The sequence below is a fragment of the Onychostoma macrolepis genome, chromosome 03 (genome assembly GCF_012432095.1).
Source record: "Onychostoma macrolepis isolate SWU-2019 chromosome 03, ASM1243209v1, whole genome shotgun sequence".
Taxonomy (NCBI): domain Eukaryota; kingdom Metazoa; phylum Chordata; class Actinopteri; order Cypriniformes; family Cyprinidae; genus Onychostoma; species Onychostoma macrolepis.
In genome coordinates, this window is record NC_081157.1 from 53,881,033 (window position 1) to 53,903,671 (window position 22,639).

At 36.3% G+C, this 22,639-nt stretch overlaps 2 protein-coding genes across 4 annotated transcripts in view; one reads left to right on the top strand and one right to left on the bottom strand.

Moving 5' to 3' along the window:
- The window catches only part of LOC131535842 (zinc finger protein 501-like), a 515,807-nt gene that overhangs the window by 21,760 nt on the left and 471,408 nt on the right, over positions 1-22,639 (bottom strand). The window lies entirely within an intron of this gene.
- Positions 16,393-20,529, top strand: LOC131536564 (uncharacterized). Of its 3 annotated transcripts, none has more exons than XM_058769595.1 (4): positions 16,393-16,459; positions 16,758-17,078; positions 17,164-17,481; positions 20,485-20,529. In XM_058769595.1, exons 1-4 carry the CDS (start codon positions 16,399-16,401, stop codon positions 20,499-20,501), a joined length of 717 nt encoding a protein of 238 aa, XP_058625578.1. In that variant the 5' UTR covers positions 16,393-16,398; the 3' UTR covers positions 20,502-20,529. The 3 variants fall into 3 exon arrangements, with proteins under 3 accessions (XP_058625578.1, XP_058625579.1, XP_058625576.1); XM_058769596.1 differs by lacking the exon at positions 20,485-20,529 and adding an exon at positions 18,711-19,080; XM_058769593.1 differs by lacking the exon at positions 20,485-20,529 and having other exon boundaries at positions 17,164-17,556.

Sequence of the window (22,639 nt, forward strand, 5' to 3'; positions counted from 1 at the left end):
CATCACCAGAGCTGCTCTGAGAGAAAACACAAATAAACATTTACTAGTTTTATTTGAGAAAAACATTGTCAAATACTCTCTGAAACTCAAAGGTTCACTACAACCCGTCAAAATAAAAGTTCAATTTAACTTGAAGTTATGACAGAAATACAGTATATTAGCTTTGTACAATATACTTAAGTAACAACAATTATAATCTTTATAATAATGGATTTTTAAAAACATTAATTTTAAGGAATATCATGTTTGTCCTTGTTTTAACTTTGTATACTTCTGTTGTGCAGCACTTTGCCAAAAATAAAACGAGTTATTAAATGTTCATTTGATACCATTTTAAAACATTAATTAAAATACACATAAGTGTTATAGCTTTATTTTTAATTGTTTATTTAATTTTTTTACATTTTTTTTTTTCAGAAGGAAGACTTCAATTCCTTAATTAAAATGGTTTCAAGTTTGTTGCAATAAAGGATTTGTTCACTCAAATAACTTGTTCTTATTCTTTTAAGAGTCATTGTTACCGATAAGAATTATTGTTTAATACATACCGTGAAACCGTGATATTTTCTGAGACGATTATCATACTGTGAAAATCTCATACAGTTACAACCCTATACTTAGAACACAAGAGCCATACTCAATTACCTCTTTATACATGTACGGTACTCAATTACCTCTTTATACATGTACAGTACTCAATTACCTCTTTATACACGTACGGTACTCAATCACCTCTTTATACACGTACGGTACTCAATCACCTCTTTACACATGTACAGTACTCAATTACCTCTTTATACACGTACGGTACTCAATCACCTCTTTATACATGTACAGTACTCAATTAGAAGATAATTACTGTGTTTCAGCAAAAGGTCCCACATTCCAAATGTTGTAGCTCACATTCAGTAAGTCAGTCTGGCCTCAGCATTTACTACAACTTTGTAAAAATCATTCATTTGAATTAATAACTGGACGTAGTTCACGTTTTGTTTTTGCACTATGACTGGAATTTGTAGACGGTCCCTTAAACAACATTATTACTGACCTCTCCTCAGACTCGTCTGAAAGCTTTATGACTCGCTCCTTTATCAGACAATGACTTTACAGACAGCGTTTGTTCACGGTTCCTCCGAAAGAGACTTCAGACAGACTTCTGAGACAACATCACGATTTAATGATCTACAACAACAGAGCTTTGCTGAGAAGACAATACTTCATTACTGCTACAATACTACTTTCTCCTAGAAATTAGCCTCTACATCAAAGCTGGAAAAAAGTTGGTCAGAAAACTACTTTAAACTGGCGTCCGCTTTTATTTCTCAACTCTCAGAGAATCGAGGACACGATACTGACAATAATAATAATAATAATAATAATAATAATCGATCAGATTCAGCAGGAAGTGAAGATAACACTGGATTAAATCTGTCTTGTTGTCTTCTTGGAATGAACTGAAGTGTTTTCAGAACAAAAAGAGGGTGTTTCTCAATTACTGGGTGTTTCCACATCGGGACAGGCGTTTATAACTCTTCAGAAAAGCACGAAAGCACTACTATATTGAGAAGATTTATTGTGGTGTATCTTCCATCAGTGTCTTTGCAAATCTACACGATCACTAAAACTGATGGAGATTAACCTCATTCTTTTGTCTCTATACATAAAGAGACATTTGTATCGATGGACGAACATTATCACCTGATTTTGTAAATGTGGCCATTTGCATTAAGCACCCAGTTTGCGTTTGTCTATGATTTAAATTAATAGCTTACATTTACAAAATTAGGCGTTTTAGTGAAAGTAAAGTCCATACTTAATACAATTCTCAATGAAATTAAAATGTTAATATATATATATATATATATATATATATATATATATATAAAAAGTTTGTCGTTCAATTTAGTTTTATACATATGTGGCAGAGATGGTCAAGTAGAGAGAGATTACTAAACACAGAACACTAAAATGTTTAACTATTGATCAGCTTCGTCTCCCAGAATCCAGCGGAAATAACAGCCTTATCAAATACAGACAGGTTCACTGCTAAAGATGGGTGAGCATCAACACAACAGCCACTTTATTCAAATACAGAAGTTACACAATACATTACTTTTTTAAGAAATGCATTAATTCCACACAAGGTCTCAATCACAAAAGTATAATAATGCAGGAAAATAAAGGAGGTGGGCAGCAGGGGTCTCAGATTTCCACAAACCCTCAACAACAGAATAAACCCAGGCACACTTGTGAAAGCACAGCAGATTATTAATCTCAGCACTATATGTGTTCACAGCAGTACATTATAACCACAGCTGGGCTCTCACTATAAACACTGACTGAGAAATACAATACTAATATATATAAAAAGAATCAACAAAATCACACAAAGTACAGAAAGCAAGGAGCAGCCGCGGCTCGTCTATAATTGAACACAATATGAAACTCAAAAAAATATTCGTCCAAAACATAGACCTCTATATAAACTGAATCAATGATAAACTGTAAATGTGTTCAGCATTCTGCAACAAATATGTTTTGGATTTTCTAGACTATTTTAAGTCATAAAGTAAGCAGTATATATTAAAATCCCGCACATGATACTAAGCGGGGCAGATGGTGTCTGAGATCTCCTCTGTATTTCTATGTGGAGAAGTGTATCAAATTAATAAAGTATAAATCCTTTAGTTTAAATGTGCTCACATGAAAAGCCTTTATATGGTTCTGCTGTGTTTGTTTTATGTTAGTTCTGAGAATATACACATGATCTGTTTTCCTCGACAACTCGTAACATTGTAAATCAACATCTGGAGCTGATAAATACTATATTAAGACAATTATTATACAGTATTTTATGTATGTACTTCGAGTCTGTCAATCAACATCAGCACATCACCCACAGGATAACACAAGCACATTAGATCTCTGCCACAATTCTGTCCGCATGTGTTCAGCGATTACAATATGAAGCTCACACAATGTTATTCATATATTAGAGCTACGACCCAGAATCTGCCCAAACTAAACGTCAGGAGCCGCTACTGGCAAGAAGAGCAATACAACGATAATTACACACTCCAAAACAAACTAAACACAAATACAATCATACTTTTGTAGCTAACCAAATAAACAAACTTCATACTTCTCAAAAAAGTTACAAAAAAAAAAAAAAAAGACAAGAAGTCAACGAATATCTGCTCAGAAGAAGCATGTAACAAAAGGAAACAAAATCATTTTTCTGTCCAACTTCAAAAAAAATGGATTTATGGTATTTATAATTTTTTCCCCTGAATTTGTCAAAATGGATGTAAAATGAATTTCGTTTAGAGGTGGCCATTATTCTTCTACAGTATTATCCAGAACTGACCGACAACTTCAGAGATGAAGAAACGCTCTCGATCTGTGATTCAGTTGCTAATTAAAGAAAAATTTGTTTTTCAAGGCATTTTTTTACTTTTCTTGAATCATAAACAAAGTGCAAAACATTTGACAAAATTTCATTTATTGATGATTTTACATTTTGAAAGTAAAAATGAATGACTAATAAGCCAATAACGCTCCTCTGCTGCCATCTACTGGTTATAGTGGTTATTTGATGTATTTTTTATTTTAAATAATTGTTTGTTTACCACAAAAAATGTTATTAAAATAAAATTTAAATTGAATTATTTTTAGAGTTTAAAGTGCTGTAAATAGTTGTGTTGTCACTGAAAAGTGCTTGAATTTCTCTCTCAAAAGGTTGTACAAACCCTGAAATGAATGCGGTAATAACATGTGTCTATTTCTGCCGAAGCAGCATGTTATCCTGTAGTTAGCATTACTTCTGGTTTTCTACATCAGCGCTGTTTGAAGTGTCTCATGTGCAACAGCTCTTATTATTTGATGCTTCAGCTGTATTATTGCAGAGCTCTAAAGATTCTTTCCTATTACAGCAAATCTAGATCTGCTTGAAGCGTTATAACCATCAGCACTATTAATAAAGAGAGAAGAATAAACAGCAACCTGTTTGTTGTTCAGTATCTTCAGTGTGTTTGATTCTGCAGGGTTCTGGATCTCTCATCTTCTCTCTGTCCTCTTTAATAAACTCAGCTCTTCCTGATGCTCTGATGCTCGTCTTCACTTGTAAACTGATGGGAATATTCCAGCATTTATTGCTGAATTACTGTGGGCGGAGCTTCACTGATGATGTGATTCTTGTGGGCGCAGCTTCACTGATGATGTGATTCTTGTGGGCGGAGCTTCACTGATGATGTAATTCTTGTGGGCGGAGCTTCACTGATGATGTGATTCTTGTGGGAGGAGCTTCACTGAAGAATCTATCTCAAGTGTTTCTGCTGTGATTTTATTTCTACTCTTCTGACATCTTTGACAGATCAGATTTGTTACTTTACATTGTTAAAATATACTGGAACAGAAACTGCTAAATACTTTACGCTGAGCCTATAATGAGCCACGTGACACATTTTAAATCTATGTTAATATAGATAAATATGAGTAAAGTTTGACAATGGAAACAATAAATATTCCTCGTGCTGCTTTATTTTAAAAGGTTTATGATTTTGTCTTTTTTGATCTAAGTTGATTATTGAAATGAATGTATAGTTATCATAAAAGCAGACTATATTTAGATTCATATGGACTGCTGTAACCTGTAGTGGTTGATGAAGATGAGTGTCATTAGTGTTTGTGTTATTATTGATGTTTCATGTCATATTGTGATAATAACAGTATTATCTTAGTATTAGTACTTTCAGTAGAGCATGTTTTATAGGCTTTTATCTTCTATCCTGACTCTTATAATCAGTTTCTAACAGAAACACTCAGAATAAAGTGAGATGATCTGCTGATGATCCTGAATGTCTTGTTGAATGAGTGTTGATCGTCTGAGACTCATCAATATTAACAGCTGCTGAAAACACTCTTTATTTCATGTCAATAGTTCCTGTTTTCACCTCATTTATTATGCTGATGTCTTCAGATCTCCTGAAAATGCTCATTTAAAGCTTGTTTCATTGTCAACAGACTGAGGGGTGTTTGTTACAAACATAATTTTTTCCTGACTTTATACTTTCAAATGTTTTTTTCTTCCTAGATATCTGCTGTTATTTTAATAAAGAAACAGAATGTTAGAATTAGAAATTAAAATTTGGTAATCAGTTTTTTTTTGTTTGTTTTTTTAATGACTGAATGATAGATGTAGATGCTTAAATGTGTCAATTACTATATGAGTCATATTTTTTTTAGCAATAAATAAATAAAAATCAGGCATATTTAGAACAAAAATCATTTGAGGACATATTCAACTACACAGCAAAAATTAGAGTGTTGAAATTTCAGTGTTAAACATTTCCGAGTTAATTTCAATACCCAAAGAGTAATTTTAACACATTCAGAGTAAAATGATGAGCGGTGTTGGAGTTATTTGACAGAGTTTGATCATCAGTGTTAAAACAACTCCAAAGAGATGTAATTAGTCTCCGCCCACGCATTTCCGGTCATCGCTGGAGAAACCGCCGCCATTATCCTCGCATGGGTTCGAACGGTAAGTAAAATTAAATCATGCTTACTTAAACATTTATGATATGCAAATTCAATATCAGCATGTACAATAATACGTTTTATGGAGCACTGCACAGAACATGCGGACAAATGTATTTAATATGTTAAAATGTGGAAGCGAACGAAGTACAACTTGGGATTTGGGAACAAATGAATTCGTGGTCGTGCCAGGTATCATCTCTCTATATAAACACGGAGATAACCTTTTATGTACATATGCACGCTGTTACGTCTTAAGACGTATATTTTCTTTCTGTAACTACTTCGTGGTACTGTTTTCTTCTGTAGTGGTGTATGTTTCCTGCTCTTCCCTGGCTCCTCCCACTCTGGCAGGTAGCCTGATTGCTCTCCCAGCTGCACCTGCTTACCACCCAGGAGCGAAGCAGCATAAAAGCGGAGCACAACTATCAACAGATGAGAATTGTTCTGTAGAGCATGGTCTGTGGCTGCTCAGTCCAGTTGTTGAAGCTGTGGCCCATCTTATGGGGAACTGTATGAGTGTTAAAGTCTTCACCTTTTGGCTTAAAAATGCAGTTGTTATAGTTGTTTGTTTTCTGTTGAATGCTCTAGTCCTGTTAAGCCCTTAAGTTAAGAGTTCTGTTGTTTTGTTGTGATGAAGTACCTTAGTTCCTTGTTTTCCCTAATTAAGCTGTTTTTCATTTGATTGTTTGTTCGGTTTTGACTACCATTCTTTTTATTGGAACTGTAGGGAGGGGGGCACCTTTTATTTTGTAACCCCGTTTCTCCTGGTTTGTGGCTAGGCAGGGAGTAAGTGTACATTCTGTTGTTGATTTTCTTTTCTTTGTGAGACTTAGTAAGATTGTAACCCCCCAATTTGTATCATGTTTCAAAGAAAGCCCGGCTACGCTTTGCTAGCCTCTAATAAATCTGTTAAAACGGAGATCTTGTTGTTGTGGTGCTGTGACAGGGTCCAGACAGACGCTTTTTAAACACTTAATCTGTTACGTTCTGGTTGAACAACCCCTAGACACTCATAGGACGTAACAACGCACATAACATTACACATGCTCATGTTTTTATTTTTTTATTAGATGGTTGAAGATGTGCTAAAGTTCAAGTCTGGTGGTGAAGCAGTACTACAGGAGTATCGAGAAACAGAAACCCTTACAGATGCCACAAGAAGACAAATGATTACACGCAGGTATTTTAATAAAAAAAAAAATTAAACCAAATAACTGCAGTTTGGAGAAGCACCTCAGCAACAACCAGCGTCAGCATCCGTTCCTCCTTGCTGTTGGACGTCAGAAAAGCAGCAGCTTCTACATCGCCTTGGATAAGCATCTCCTCCAATGCCAGGCAAACTGCTTCCTTGGAGCATTTGATGAACTTTTAAAGGCACATTTTGTGTTCAATTTGTCATATGATTTACACATTCCTACACATTTTGATGAGCATCTTCATGCATTCAGAGTACTACGGAGTGAGGAAAGGTGTATTATAAAAATGTCAGAGATTAAATTTTATGAGCCATTTGATATTCAAAACTCATATAGTGTTGCGGATGAAAGTTTGTATGCCATTCCTTCTTGTGTAATGTTTTAATTTAACTTCAAATTGCACTGCAAGGGAGAATTAAAAATATTCACGAGTCCTTTTCCTCGAGTCAAGTCTGGAGTAATTTCAGGTCGAGTCTGAAGTCTATAAAAATGCGACTCGAGTCGGAGTCACTAACTCGATCGCCATCTCTGTCGTAAACTCTGAGAAGGCTGATTAAACAGTATTAGGCAGGGTTTTCAAGTTACTGATGCTATGTGTGTTAGTGCACCTCTCCATTTTATTATTATTATTATTATTGCACAACTTATAATTTCATACAAGATCAGGGGAAGATGGTTGTATCTTTTACAATAAACAATCATAATAAAAAAAGGAAAACATAAATATAATGGGTTTGTATACATCAAAGTATGAGATTACATTCGCAAAAAAAAAAAAAAGCACAATGACAAGGTTAAATATCTTTGAATAATCATAATATTCATATGATCATAATGCATCAAAAATTGCATTTTTGTTGTTGTTGTTTTTGTTATAAGCCTGAGGGATGAAACGAGACTTAAATTCAACAAGAAACCAACATATTTACAGATTTAAACCTGTCGCTCTTATCGCTCTTTGTGCAATTGTATATTTATTGTCTTCAAGTTTCATCAGTCAAAATTCCTCTGTTGTGCATTTTATTCAGCGATTACTGGATACCTATTTTTTAATTATTATTAAATGTCAGTCATATTAAAGCCAATGAACATAACAGCAGTCATTCCAACTTTTCTTCTTTTCATTATTATTATTATTATTATTTTTCTGTATCAAAATTTACTGTATGTTCTCATATTTTACATATTGTGGTCTATGTTCAATATTTTTCTATACAATGTCATAGGTCACATGATAACGTCAACATGGCGGATCGCATTCATACTCAACGAGCCCTGCGTTCATTCGGAAGGGCTCATCCCTTCGCCCTGATCCCTTCAAAGGGTTCACCCTCCGGAGTGAGAGCTTCAAAGGGTTGAAGGGTGTAGGGACCAAACAACTGTTTCTTGAAGTGCCCTTCTGTGCCATTATACGGAGGCGCCGTCATCATGCAAAGAATCAGCGCAAAGGATCATGGCCCGCAGTGTCCATCAGTTGTGGCCCTTTGAAGTGGCTAATTCTGAGCACTTCGGTTTGGAACGACACTTCAATATGGCGGCCGTGATTGTTTTCACTCCGAAGTGCGATAAATCCCGTCTGGAACGAACCGGAGATTTGGCTGTAGAGTACATACTGTTTTAGCGCTCATTAAGAAAGCACTTATTGAATTTAAGTACCTGCTCATTGAGTTTGCAGGTTTCGAACGCAGCCATTGTCTGATAAAGGAGCGAGTCATAAAGCTTTCGGACGCAGCTGCAGCGTCGAGTCTGAGGAGAGGTCAGTAATATTTCACGTACGAGACACATTTTCCACGTTTGGACTGATAATGTGGCTGTTACTGAATGTCTCGTGATCACTGAGTGTAATGCATTGCTGCTGCGATTTTATTTATAGGCAGCGGCTTTTTGCACTAAGTGTAAATACCGATAGATGCTATTTACAGTAAGTGCAAATAGCATAATTTCTTAGCGAGAGATACTATTTACACTGTCAAAATAGCAGTATTTTTAACAATATTTACACTAAGTGCAAATAGCTATATTCTATTTACACTATGTTAAAACAGCAAGATTTTCTTCTATTTACTTATTGCAAATAGTGGCAATTATCTGCACCTCAGCATTGTAGTACATTATAAAACAGTACGCAATAATAACGTATTGAGTGTAAATTATAGTTTAATTCAAATTATTAAGGCAGCGGCTATTTTTAAGTGTAAATATCAATAGATACTATTTACACTAAGTGCAAATAGCAATGGATTCTATTTACACTGTTAAAATAGCAAGATTTTCTGTTATTTATACTACTTATTGCAAATAGTAGCAATTATCTGCACCTCGGTATTGTAGTATATTACACAACAGTACGCAATAATAATGTATTGAGTGTAAATTATAATTTTAATGCAAATTATTAAATGGATGCCACCTTATTGGGACAATAAAGCCCTCCCTACACCTACCCTAACCCTACCCGATACTTTTATTTTCAACTTTTTGATTATTTCCCTCATTTTTATTGAAAATAATTTCCTTTCTGATGCGATATGAGATTTGAAAAGGGAGAAAAAAAGTTTGGCAAAAGGCAGGTTCAAACTCGGGTCGATCGCATCAAAAAACAAGCGCTTTTATCATCTACATCACTGACACTGATGTTAAAAGAGCGTCTTTGTTCAGTGTTGACTAACTCAATTACACGCTGGTGGGCGGAGTTAGTGTAAATAGCCTTTGCCAACTTTGCACTTAGTGTAAATAGACACGCCGTATTTTTAAAAATGTATAGTATTAAAGTAGTATAGCTAATAAATAAATAAATGGCGCCCTAGCATTAGCCTATTCCGCCTCTGCCACGGGCCCTGACTGCTCTAACGTAACACTTACTTTCAGTTTCAATTAACTAATTCACTTACACTTTTTTTGTAGGCTATATAGTGCATATTTAAGGTAGCAATACATCATATTTATTAATATTAATACTATGACAATATCTGTAGTTAATATTGGTTAAATGGGAGGAACAGCTAGGAAAAATGTATGATAAAAGCACTAATGTTCATTTACTGAAGTGTCATTCAAATTACTGCACAATAATAATAATAATAATAATAATAACTTCATGGCAATAATAACATCCTCAGCAAACCTTAGGCAAAGTTGGATTAATATGTATGTATTGTACCGGTCATAAGTTTGGACACATTACAGTTTTTAATGTTGTTTTAAAGAAGTCTCCTATGATCATCAAGCTATAAGGTCTGTTTTGGGTTCTGGTTGATGTTCTTGTTTTCATGTCTTTTATTTTGAAGTTTAGTTATAGTTCCTGTTTGTGTCTTGCTTCCCTTGCCCTCATGTCTCTTTGATATCGGTTCCCCTGTTGAATGAATGAATGAGGCATTTATATAGCACTTCATTGTGTATTGCTACACCCAAAGCACTTTACACTCACGAGGGGGTCTCTCCTCAACCACCACCAGTGTGCAGCATCCACCTGAACGATGCGACAGCAGCCACAGGACAACGGCGCCAGTGCGCTCACCACACACCAGCTACAGGTGGAGAGAGAGAGATAGAGCCAGTTCAATGAATGGAGATTATTAGGAGGCCGTGATTGACAAGGGCCAGAGGAGGGAATTTGGCCAGGACACCGGGGTTACACCCCTACTCTTTACGATGAGTGCCATGGGATTCAGGGGTTAAAGCAAAAAAAAAAATCTTTTGACTGGATATTTTTCCTCGGCCAAACCCCATTCCACAGCCGTACCTGTCACACACCCAGTTTAACAGCCGTGATTTTCTTCTTGTAATTAGGAGCGCTTGTCCTCCTAATTTAAAAAATATTAGGAGCACCTTCTGATCAATAATAAAACATTCTGATAAAAAATTACAGGGGCATTTTCTTTCTACTTTTGTAAATGCATTTTTCTAATTGTATTAAATGTATGCAGTGTTTCCTCTAGGATTTATTCCAGCTGTGGTGGCAGGACTATCTCTCATGGACCACACCCCCTCCCCACCCAACAATCACCTGCACTCAGAATCGAATTTATATTAACTAAAAATAGACAAGTAAATAGTAAATAATAAAATAAGAACAAATAAATGAATGACAATCAATAGCACAAACAAAAACAATAACAAGATACAAATTAAATTATCAGTACTTAATTTTTTTCGGTTAGGTCCAACTATAATCTATTCAACTGTAAAATAACACTGGATAGTCTTCACTGTATAATGACAGACAGCAGCAGGTTTATTTAGGCTGCTGTCTCTTTAAGACCTCATGCACGGATCTAATATGTTATACATGGCTCTATGCTTTCTGTTCTTTTTAGGAGCTCTTGTCCTCCTAATTTAATTTGTACTCCAGAGGTGGCACAGAAGAACACAAAAGTGGCTTGTAGGTACATTTTCAGACGTTTAATGAGGCTCAGAGGTGGCATGAGTGCAGTTAAATTCAACAACAATATGTTTCTTTTCCCCTCATTTTTTCCAGTTTACAGAAATCTGTCGTTAATCCCTGATAACTTTTAAAATGGAGTGAACACGGAGCAGTTTTTCCGTGAGCGGGAATAGAAACCCGGAGTGGATCGAGAGCGGAGTGATTACAGAACGCTTCGAGCGGAGAGAGGAACGTGCTTTCATTCCAATCCAGGCTTTGATCACATCCCCCTCAGCAGGCTGAATACACCTCCACTTTCCTTAATTTAAGGCCTATTCAAACTAAAATTAAGACATTTATTACACTATTTGAGAAATGTAAGCCTATTTACGACCGATATGAGGGCTGTCTGGCATGGGATTAAGAGCATGGTGGATATTAGTATACCTAAGCAAGGAACAGTGTTAAATAAAGACGTAGATGGTAACTCATTGGTCAATGACCTGAATTTGTTTTTTACGCGTTTTGAGAAGCATGACACAAGTGATGTTCTTGATGATTTTAAACAAAAATGAAAAAGTAATAGTTCTCCCTTTAGAAACATGGGATTTGTGCCTATAATGTTTTAAAAATCATAATTTGAAGATCAGTGTACCTCATTCACTGATGAATGAAGAAGTTTCAGAGATGTATATATAAAATGTACTAGATGTATTTATAAAATGCGTCAAAATGATCAAAATGTTGTATAGCATACTTTCTGCTGCTACATCAGGGTTCGTGTTTGTCTTTTCACATTTCTTTTTTTATGATAAAATGTATTTATGAAAATAAACTATTTTTACTTTCATTTCAGAGTTGATTGAAGAAAATGAGGAGAATAAAGAACTGAGTGAAGTTGAGGGAAAAAATCACTTCAGAACTGGAAAAAAACCTTTGAGTTGCTCTCAAACTCAGAAAGATTTTAAAGAAAAGAAGAACCAAGAAATCTTTCACCTGCACTCAGTGTGGAACGAGATTGACATGCAAACAGAGTCTTGAGCTTCACATGAGAGTTCATACTGGAGAGAAACCTTACAAGTGTTCACACTGTGACAAGAGATTCAATCGGCCAGGAATCCTGAAAACACATGAGAGGATTCACACTGGAGAGAAACCGTATTACTGCACTGCATGTGGGACGTGTTTCAATAATTCATCTGCTCTACACAGACATACAAAAAACATTCACAGTTAGTATATCATCTCCAGATCTTTCAGGTCTGATTCGCGTCCTCACCAAATGTGACACAATAATGCATACTGCATCAAGCAGTAAAATATCATCTGGATAAATCTCTCATGACAAGCGACATGACAAAGAAACATTATCTAAAGTTTTCACAGTGAATAAAGTTCAACTTTATTCTAATGTGGACGATGGAGTCAACATGGGACTGCATTTCATCCTGCAGCATCTAGACAGACCAGGGACATATGTGAGGATCCTGTTTGTAGACTTCAGCTCCGCTTTTAACACCATCATCCCATCACTCCTTCAGCCCAAACTAACTCAGCTCTCAGAAAACTCAGAAAAAAATGTTCTTATATTATGTAGCATTGTGGTGTAATGATGTTTTCTGGAAGGGACTAAAGGAAAAAGTGTTTCACAAGCTGAAAGGCAGAAGAGAAATGTTTTTATTAAGTTAGACATAACAGTTTCAGGTTATGTTTTAGTGTTGGTAACATGTCCGACACAAATTTGGTTTGTTTGGTGGTGATCACCCTATTTACTACACAGAGCCGTAGTTCACTGACAAGCTACGCAAAACAATTGTAAGCAATATAATCGTGCGATAATGAAATCGAAGACATCGTTCTACAACAATGACAGCTGTTTGCGTAGCTTCTCAGTGAACTACGGCTCTGTGTAGTAAATGCTGCTCTCGCATGTGAAAATACCACATTTAACATGTTTTTACTCCAAACTCACTTCATCACGTCAGTCGAGTGTTTGAAAGAAATCCTTCTGTGAGATGATGTGGCTTCTTACACAGAATAAGGCACACAACATATTTCATAGTTTTCTAAGCAGTGATAAAGGTATTGCATTACTATAAACTTTACTATAAGGAAAATTATAAGAAGAACTCAGATAAATCATATATTGTCATAGTCGTGTGTTCATGAGTCACGTTGAATCAATGAAAGCAGTTAAATCTTCTGTTTATTCAGCTGCATTTTTTCCAATGTTTTTTACTTCTTCCTAGATATCTGCTGTTATTTTAATGAAGAAACAGAATAATGTTAGAATTATAAATACAAATTTGGTAATTAGCATCAGTTTTTATTTTATTTTATTTTTATGATAGACAGATATAGATGCGTAAATGTGTAAATTAGTATATGAGTCAAAGACAAAAAGGGGTTTTTATAGCAATAGATAAATAAAAATCAGGCATATTTAGAACAAAAATCATTTGAGGACATATTCAAATACTATATTTAAGGATCATATAAAGTGTAGTCCCAATATATTCATTATTTGTCATTTTAAATCTTTATATTTGCCGCTATCCTTCACACCATTAGTTTTACCCAAACTATTGTTAGCAATAACATTTTAATCATTTAAAATATAATAAAATATAACATGATCACTTTTTTCTTTTACATATTTTAATAAGTACAGGTCAGAATAACTATGTTGTTTTATATAAATATATCTGTGAAGTTGAATGATGATGGAACATTATTTCACTTATATTTTGACATTTTGTTTTCACAAAACTTATTTGAAACATATAGACGCTTGCATTTAACAGATTTTCTGTGTAAAATCACTTTTGTAAATTTAATTTGATGCAGACTGTAAAATTTGACATCTGGATTTTTTGTGTTCTTTTAATTCAAAGAGGACACAGTGTGATTTTGAGGGAAAAAAAAAATGTTCTCTCAATATTTTAAGTGATTTTTTTTCTATAATGATACTCACAGGATATTGTGCTGATTGTGTTTTTGTGCTGGTCTTGGCTTGTTTAGGATAAATAAATATGACACTAAACCACCAGTAGGTGGCATAAAGTCCCTGTCTTAATGAGTGATGCATTGAACTGTTCATTGATCAAATAAATGTAATAGTTCTCACGACAGAAACATGAGATTTGTGCCTTTAAAGTTTATAAAATAATAACTAGAAGATAAGTGAAACCAGATCACTGAAGTCTGAAATCACGGTAGTTCGTCTTTATGTGCTGAGCAACAAAGTTAGTTTCGACAGAAGAAGACGAGCGACAGAACATTTTCTGACTGTTTGGTATCTGCTTGGAAAGAATCTCATTATTACGAGACCACTCCGACTTTGAAGACACTGAGTGTTTGATTAGGGTCAGAGCTAAACTCTGCAGGAAAGTGGATCTCGTGAGCCAGATTTGAGGATCCCTGTCCTGCAGTATATGAAACAACAGGTTCTGAAAAGGTGTCTTTTGGTTTGAGCCATTCTAGTTCAGTTGAGTGACTAAAGAAGGGCCAGTCAATGTTAGTATTTCTCCTAGCTGCATTACAGGGCTGCCTACACCAAACCTGCATGGGCCCAAAGGTACAAAAGTTGTTCTGGACCCACACTGGGTCATCATGGGGTTAATGTGGACAGTCCGCTAGTGTGGTCTGCTGACAGAGAGCCTGTGGTGAGCCCAAAGCTGTGGCCCTCACCTGAGCAAGCCTGCACTGGGCCTGTTTAGGTTTGGTGTGGGCTGGTCCGAGCACACTGTGCCCACAAACAGCCAGCATGGGCCCCACAGCGACATGTTTGCAGGGTCTGGGGTCTAAAAGGTGTTAAAACCAACAATGCTTCTGTATGCTTTGCAGACTTAGTGTATTAGAGATGTGCAGGATTACTAATGTCTTTATAATACTCTATGCATGGCTAAACATGACTAAGCATAAGTGCAGGGGGCTGACCCTTCTCTTATCTGATCACTGAAAGCTATACGAATGTGTGGACTTCCTGACTTGGGGCTTTTTCTATACTTCCAACCTTCTCTTCTTCTCTTTCTCCTTTTCTTCTCTCGCATCTCAGGCACCTATCTATCCTATTGCTTGTTTGTATTTCAAAGGTAGACTTATATTACCCAAATGTGGTAACTCAGATTCATTACTCAGATTGGTAAATCTATAGATTGATAAGATGTATTTTTACTCTGAACTTAAACGTCTGACTCAGATCTGATTTGCATCGCTGTATTTTTTTGTGAAACTTGTATCTGGTGAAGATCAGGTTAGCTTTTGGCATTACATACTCCCCAAACTTATCATAGTAGTTTTTTGGATTCGTCGGATTTTGGATTTACAACTCTAATTAAACACACCTGAATCATCTAATCCAGGTCTTTGAGTTTCAGCCAGGTGTGTGAATGAGGAACCCTGCTTCACATAAAATCATTGAAATAAACACTGAATCAATGACACTAACAGTGCACTTGTAGATGGTCTGCAGCAGCTACAGCAAACCTTTATGCGAAAGGAAAAAGTAGAGTTTCAGTTGTAGAAAGCCAGTTAAAGAAAGAAGCGGAACTGTGATCTGAATGTGTGAGAATTCACAGCGTCATCCGTCCAAACTGGGTTCAGAGATGATCTCAGATCTGTGTGGGTTAAACCAGTGCGGTCAAACTAACTGAGTTTCCACGGCCAGCAGCGACACACTTCTGAAACACTAGAACACAAACCACGACACAAAGAGACACAAGATGACCATCAGAGATGAGACGGAAAATAATGTGTGTCTGTGTGTTGATATGATTCAGTTACGTCTCGTACAAATGTGTGTGAAGACTCTCTGCTTGATCAAGCTGGAGCTGAATATTAATTATTTCAAACTATATTAAAAACGGTTTAATTCATTTTCTAAAAGTGAGTCATGGATAGTGGAAACCTTTTCAGCATCAAACCAGTTTTGTGATTAATAACTGAATGATTGTATTTCTAGAGTTTAATGGAATGCAGGAAACTACTGAAAGAGGTGAAACTAACAGTAATGCACTCGTGCAAAAGTATCGCCTGTAGATTGTGTTCAGATTAAATCTGGTTAACCGTGAGTTCAGTAAGAGTAAGTTCTGACACGTTTCACAAAATATAAAGCAGCACTTCATTACGCTCAGGTATCGTGTCACTAAATATAAATAATATAAATAACTTTAGCATGATTTAAACACTCAGTCGGTCAGAGGATCAGAGGAAGTGAACGAACACAGGAAGAGCTGATCGTATTTAAAGAAAGAGTCGAGAGCATATAATGAAGAGGAAGACTGACAGAAAGAGAAGATGGCTGATGAGTGTGATCTGTGTCTGTTGGGACTCATCTTTCTCTCTTCACTTCTCTCAGGTAAAGAAATCTGTCTTTTCTCTACAAGACATTTAGTTTAATTAATCTGAGAAAGAGTTCACTTCAACATGATCAGTTCATTCTTGTGTTACATAAAGAACATACTGGATTATTCCTGAATGAACTAAAACTAGACCGTTTCACTCTCAAACATCTGATGCTGAATTATCTTCATATCAAGAGTGTGTTTGTGAAAACACTGTATGATCTGAATCTTCTGCTTTTCATGCTGCTGTGTTAGAGGTTATCATTTATTAATATATATTATGATGATCACTCAGATGTTCTTGTGTTTCAGGTTCCAGTGAAGTGGATGTGACTCATGTGTTCATCAGTTCTGGTCAAAATGTCCGTCTGTCCTGTAATAATGCTCTTCATGACTGCAAATCAACTACATGGACCTATAACAGATTCAGTCATTCAGAAGCAGTTGAACTGATTGGTTTAGGGATAAAGAAGAAAGACACAGAGAGACATGAGAGACTGAGTCTGGGGTCTGACTGCTCTCTGAACATCAACAACATCACAGAAGAAGATTATGGACTTTACAGCTGCAGACAATATGTGAATGGACAAAAACAAGGAACTGATGCTCGTGTGTATCTGCATGTTCTTCATGGTAATTTTATGAACGTGGTCAAGTTGTTCATTTAAACTCTGATGATGATTGAAGAGTGTGTGATGTGTGTTATTTTGTGTTTCAGTCTCTTCATCTTCATCATCCTCACAGACTGAGATCAGTGCAGGCCGCTCTGTGACTCTCTTCTGTCAGCTGTATTCTCTTGCTGGAGTCTCTTGTGATGGTTCAGGTCGTTCTGAGGGAATTGAGCTGTTCTGGGTGAATCAGGCTGGTGTTAAACTGAAGATATCAGACTCCAGATATCAGATATCAGCATCAGATCACTGTAACATCACTCTGACTACAACACTCCTGAATGAAGATCACAACAGAGAGTGGAGATGCAGTGTTACTCACAGAGATCGAGTCCAGAGCTCAGTCACATATACTGTCAAGAGTTCAGGTCAGAAAACAATCTCATGATCAGTTACTGAAGAGTCTCTGTTAGATCTGATAATATAATGATGCTAGAGTTATCTTGTGTGTTTACTAATTAAAATATGATAATCATATTCATTGTTACTGGATGTGGTGCGGATCAAAGATGGTACTAAGAACAAGTATTGCCAAAAAAAAATTCTTTACTGGACGCTTTGTAAACAAATACAAATAATATGTACAAAGGGAAATAAATTAGGAAATTTAACACAGGGGAAAAAAAACAGAGTGTCACTTAAATTAAAGAAATAAACAAGACAAAACAATCCTTATAGCTAACCTCTAAACTGACTAACCAAAAGAAATATGAAAATAAAACCGAATTCTTCAGCGTATACGACGCTCGAACTAAACTACATTAAACTACAAACAAAAATACAAGGGTGGCGTAACACTCAGAAAACTAATCTAACAAAGTACAAACTAACCTAATCAAAAACAAGCGAACAGTATCACAACAGTTGACTAGGTATACGAATCATCGCCGAGAGACATGTTTGATTAAATAGTTCAATACACCAAACTGCATTCTTTACTCTGAACTTGACCCGTAATAGGACTAAAACTCCAACACTGACATCGACGTTATCTTTTCCGAAGGATTCGATACGAGTCAATAGCCAAAGAACAAATCTATAAATAAAGCCAAGCATAACTCCATAAGGCAAAATACATTAAGGGAGACAATTGGCGTCGACACAAGACTGCTGATCGCGTTGGAAGCACAAGGTACGCACACACAATCAACCCGCGTCCTCAAATACAGCTGGCACTTCAGCAGATGGGCAGAACATCGTGACGTCAGAATGATGATTGACAGTCAAATCCGCCAATAAACACCAACCTAGAAGCGGAGCAAAAAGCACAAAAAGACAGGAGAGCGAGAAAAAGAAACAATATACACAAACACACGTGGAACGTACTGAAGAGTCTCTGTTAGATCTGATAATATAATGATGCTAGAATTATCTTGTGTGTTTACTAATTAAAACGTGATAATCTGCGTACAGTAAAAACAGAGACAAAAAGAAGAAGGTGAGCAAACACTTCTTGATCTTCCATCAGTGTCTTCTCTCAACATGACCTGAATCAGTTTTATTACATGCAGTTCTTCTGAATCTGTGTCTTGAACTGAGCTCAGACTGCATGCTGTAATAATTGTGCATTAAAACAGTGACTGTGATGTTGATTCAGGTTCGCTGTGATGATAAAGTGACTTATGCTTCCATCAGAGGATCAAAAGCTGGAGATCAGCAAAACTGCAGTCAACTTTATGCCTCTGTGAACAAGAACCATCACAAATCAGACAAATAATTACACAGACACCACACGAGCAGAGGAAGATGAACCTTATATAACATGTTAAGAAACAAGCTCTGATTTATTTGTAGTTTTTGGTTATTCTGCTCAGTTTGTCATGTTGTTGTACAGTAGCTGTCTGTGTGTGTTTATTATTAATTCAGGATCTGCAGAGTAACGTAACAAACGGAGGACAGTTTTACACTCTTAGATCGGTCTCATTAAATCATCTAGAGCCGGTTGTTCAAAAGTAATCTTGTTCATATTTCAGATTATACTCATTCAGATTGTTCTTTTTCGAGTGGTTAATTAACTCTCAGCTTGCACTAATTATGAGAACAGGTAAAGCTACATGATGAAGTAAGTGTTTATTACAATATGACAGCAATGATAATCTGGTGCTTGAACCATTGAGCAGCTGTTTGTAATATTATGTTTTATTTGTCAACAATAAAAAGCCTTTATCAAACATGTATATGTATGGTGATATTATCCATCATTATTATATAAGCTAGGTCAAGATAAATCTGTTCATTTCTGCTGGATCTGTCAGTTTTTCTAAGTGTCAGTTGATTATTATTCAGCAAACACAAACTATATAAAAACAGCAGTATTTCCAGCTCAGAGTCTGAATTCACTCGCTCGAGTCCAGTGGACTGTATTAGTGGACTAATGTAGGGAATATGAATGAGGGTACAGGGCAGGGGTCTTCAACTAAAACAGCTTGAGGTCCAGTAATGAACCCTCCCCACCAGCCGAGGTCCGGACAATTATCTGCAGGATATTGAAGCTTAAATTCAAGACTTTTAAAGACCTTTTTTAAGACCTGCACAAAAAATAAATAAATAAATAAAATGACTGTAAAAAGCATGATAACAACAAATATAACACATTTTTCATCATCTGCATCTGTCATGTAATGATTTTCATGAAGCCTTAACTTCAACTGCACACAGAGATTATGATTCTTTAAAATATGCCAGTGATAGCATACTTCTGGCTTTCTTCATGTCTGAAACCAGTGTGCTCAAAGCAGTGGCTGCAAAAAAAAAAAAAGGCTGGTCACTGCTCTGTGTGTGTGTGTGTGTGTGTGTGCGTGCGTGCGTGCGTGCGTGCGTGTGTGTGTGTGTGAGAGAGAGAGAGAGTGTGTGTGTGTGTGTGTGTGTGTGTGTGTTGGGTTAAATGAGAGCATAAATTCTGAGTATGGGTTATTATACTTGGCCACACGTCACGTCACTTTATAATATTTTCAGAGCGCTGATCTCACTCTTGAGGTTTGGAAACATGTTATTGTTGGCTGTTTGTTTGACGCACAGGTAATTAAAGAAAGAAGAGGAGCTGCATCTGAAGCCAAACACAGCTGTTGATCTCTGAACCCAGTTTGGACTGATGGCTGTGAATTCTCACACATTCATGGAGCGTTTACATGACACCATATTCAACTAAAAAAAAATCATTTTTCATGCATTTCATTTTTTTTTTTTTTGGCCATTCATTTACACAACAGTGAAAGCAATAGTGGTAATAAAAAGGGTAGCAGTAGTTGTGAAAGTCTTATCGGCTCCATTCAGAGTCTGAGTCCCAGTGTTCATCTACTGTGGAAACTGCTCCTCTGTGTAACTGAGCATGTTCCTGTGGGCTGTACTCTTAGTGTGACATGTTTCTGCAGTATTTTCAGAGCTGTGATCTCACTGTTGTTACTGTGATCATCTCTGAACCCAGATCAGATCAGACTGATGATGGCTGTGAATCTGCTCTTCATGTGATTGTCTGTCTGAACACCGGAAGCTGATGAGCAGAGGAGGAGCTGATGATGTTAAAGAGAGAAAGACTGACAGAAAGAGAAGATGCTGATGAGTGTGATCTGTGTCTGCTGGGACTGATCTTTCTCTCTTCACTTCTCACAGGGAAACACATTTCTACACGCTCTTTAAAGAGTTTGAACATGCTTTATTCTTCCTGACAGTCATGTTCTGATCTCAGACTGAAATCTGACTCTGAGAATGACCTGCTGTCACAGGAGTTTGATTATGAAGCTGTTATGGATTATTCCTGAATGAACTAAAACTAGACCGTTTCACACTCAAACATCTGATGCTGAATTATCTTCATATCAAGAGTATATATAATATTAGAATACAATACTCTCCACAAATAACAGGCCAGATTACAGCAAGATTTATATTATTATTATTAGTATTAGTATTAATTCTCAGAGGAAGAAGATTAGTTTCACTAGTGGTGGAGAGATGAAGCTTCATGAAGCTTTTGAAGCTTTGCAGCCAGATGTGTTGAAAAGTGCTTCATTTCTGGAGGCTTTGAATGCAGGCGAGCGCCACCTGCTGGTCGATGCCAGTAACCTGCAGCAAAACATTATCAGGAGTGTGACAGCCTTAAAATGTGTGCTACATGGTTCAGAAAGACTTGATACAGTAACACACACTCTCACATAGTAAACACATGTAAAATAAACAAATAAATTATTTTAAGTTATTATGATTCATAATTTTGTAACTCATTATTTGTAAATCAGCGGTCTCAAAGCTCTTCAGTTTAGCTCCAAACAGCTCCAGCTATCTTTATCTGTTATTGGTATTTCATCCTCTATAGATAACCATACGCTTAACAATGGAATTTAGTCTGTAGATGCATTAATTAGCATTTCCTTCCATTGTGAATGTTTATCTTCTGTTCCTGTTAAATTACTCACTTTCTCTATGGCTTCTGCTCATATAACATATCCTGTGCATTTATGTAATAAGCGATTTATATCCTCACAACTGCATTGTCTGCCTCTTTAATAATACAATCTGTATTATTATGTTCTCCTGACCTCTTAGGTCCTATCTGCTTTCTAACTGTATTTGTCATCTGCAGCTCATCATCTTTGCCTGTATATCACCTCAGTTCATACTGTAGCGTTTCACTACTAATGAAACCAGGCGTTCTCAGTCGCTCTGTAACTTTATTAAAGCACTGAAAGTTACTGTTTTGGCCGTAACCCACGCCGTACACAGAAACAAAACAAGGAAGAGTAGCACTCGCTGCTCTCAGCTCTCACTCTCTCAACTCTGAGCTCTCTCGAGTCCGTCCTCCACCCGCGCCAGACTATTCCCCGCCCCTTAAACTGAACACAGACTAACAGCTAGAACCAGTTACTGCTAAACTGAACATTGCTAACATCATGACATTAACAAATGTACTACAACATTTATAGCAACATCACACTACTTTGTTCAAGTTCATACAAAGGAGAAGCCACATTCATGTCATTTGTGTGGAAAGAGTTTTTCACATCTACAACATTTGAAAGTACATCAGAAAATACACACTGCTGTGAGAGATTACATGTGTGTGAAAAAACTTCACTATAGCGAGCTGTTTAAAACTGCATGAGAGGATCCACACTGGAGAGAAACCGTATCACTGCACTGCATGTGGGAAGCGTTTCAATCGTTCATCTGCTCTACACAGACATATAAAAAACACACAGTAAGTAGATCATCTTCAGATCCAGCTCTTTCAGGTCTGATTCGCGTCATCACCAAATGTGACACAATAATGCTGCTTTCTTATGAGTTTCATAGTATGTTTGTTCACTTGTCTTATAATGCATGTGTGTCACTTACTCTGTCATGAAGAAAAGTAAAAGCATTTTACACACTGTTCTTGTTCAGGAAGCTGAAGAAGAGACTGTAACACTTTTAAGGAAGACAGGTTTATTTTTTATTTTGTTCTTTACTGTTGTTTTTAAAATGACTAGTTATTTTTCCACTTATGATGTATTTAGAAAATGCAGATGCAGTAAATACTGTCGTGTAGCT

What these genes read in the sequence shown, in the direction of transcription:
- LOC131536564 (XM_058769593.1), top strand. Translation starts at nt 16,399, where the DNA reads ATGGCTGATGAGTGTGATCTGTGTCTGTTGGGACTCATCTTTCTCTCT. An exon ending in TCTCTCTTCACTTCTCTCAG is followed by an intron (nt 16,460 to 16,757) that starts GTAAAGAAATCT and finishes CTTGTGTTTCAG; the next exon opens with GTTCCAGTGAAGTGGATGTG. An exon ending in GTATCTGCATGTTCTTCATG is followed by an intron (nt 17,079 to 17,163) that starts GTAATTTTATGA and finishes TTTGTGTTTCAG; the next exon opens with TCTCTTCATCTTCATCATCC.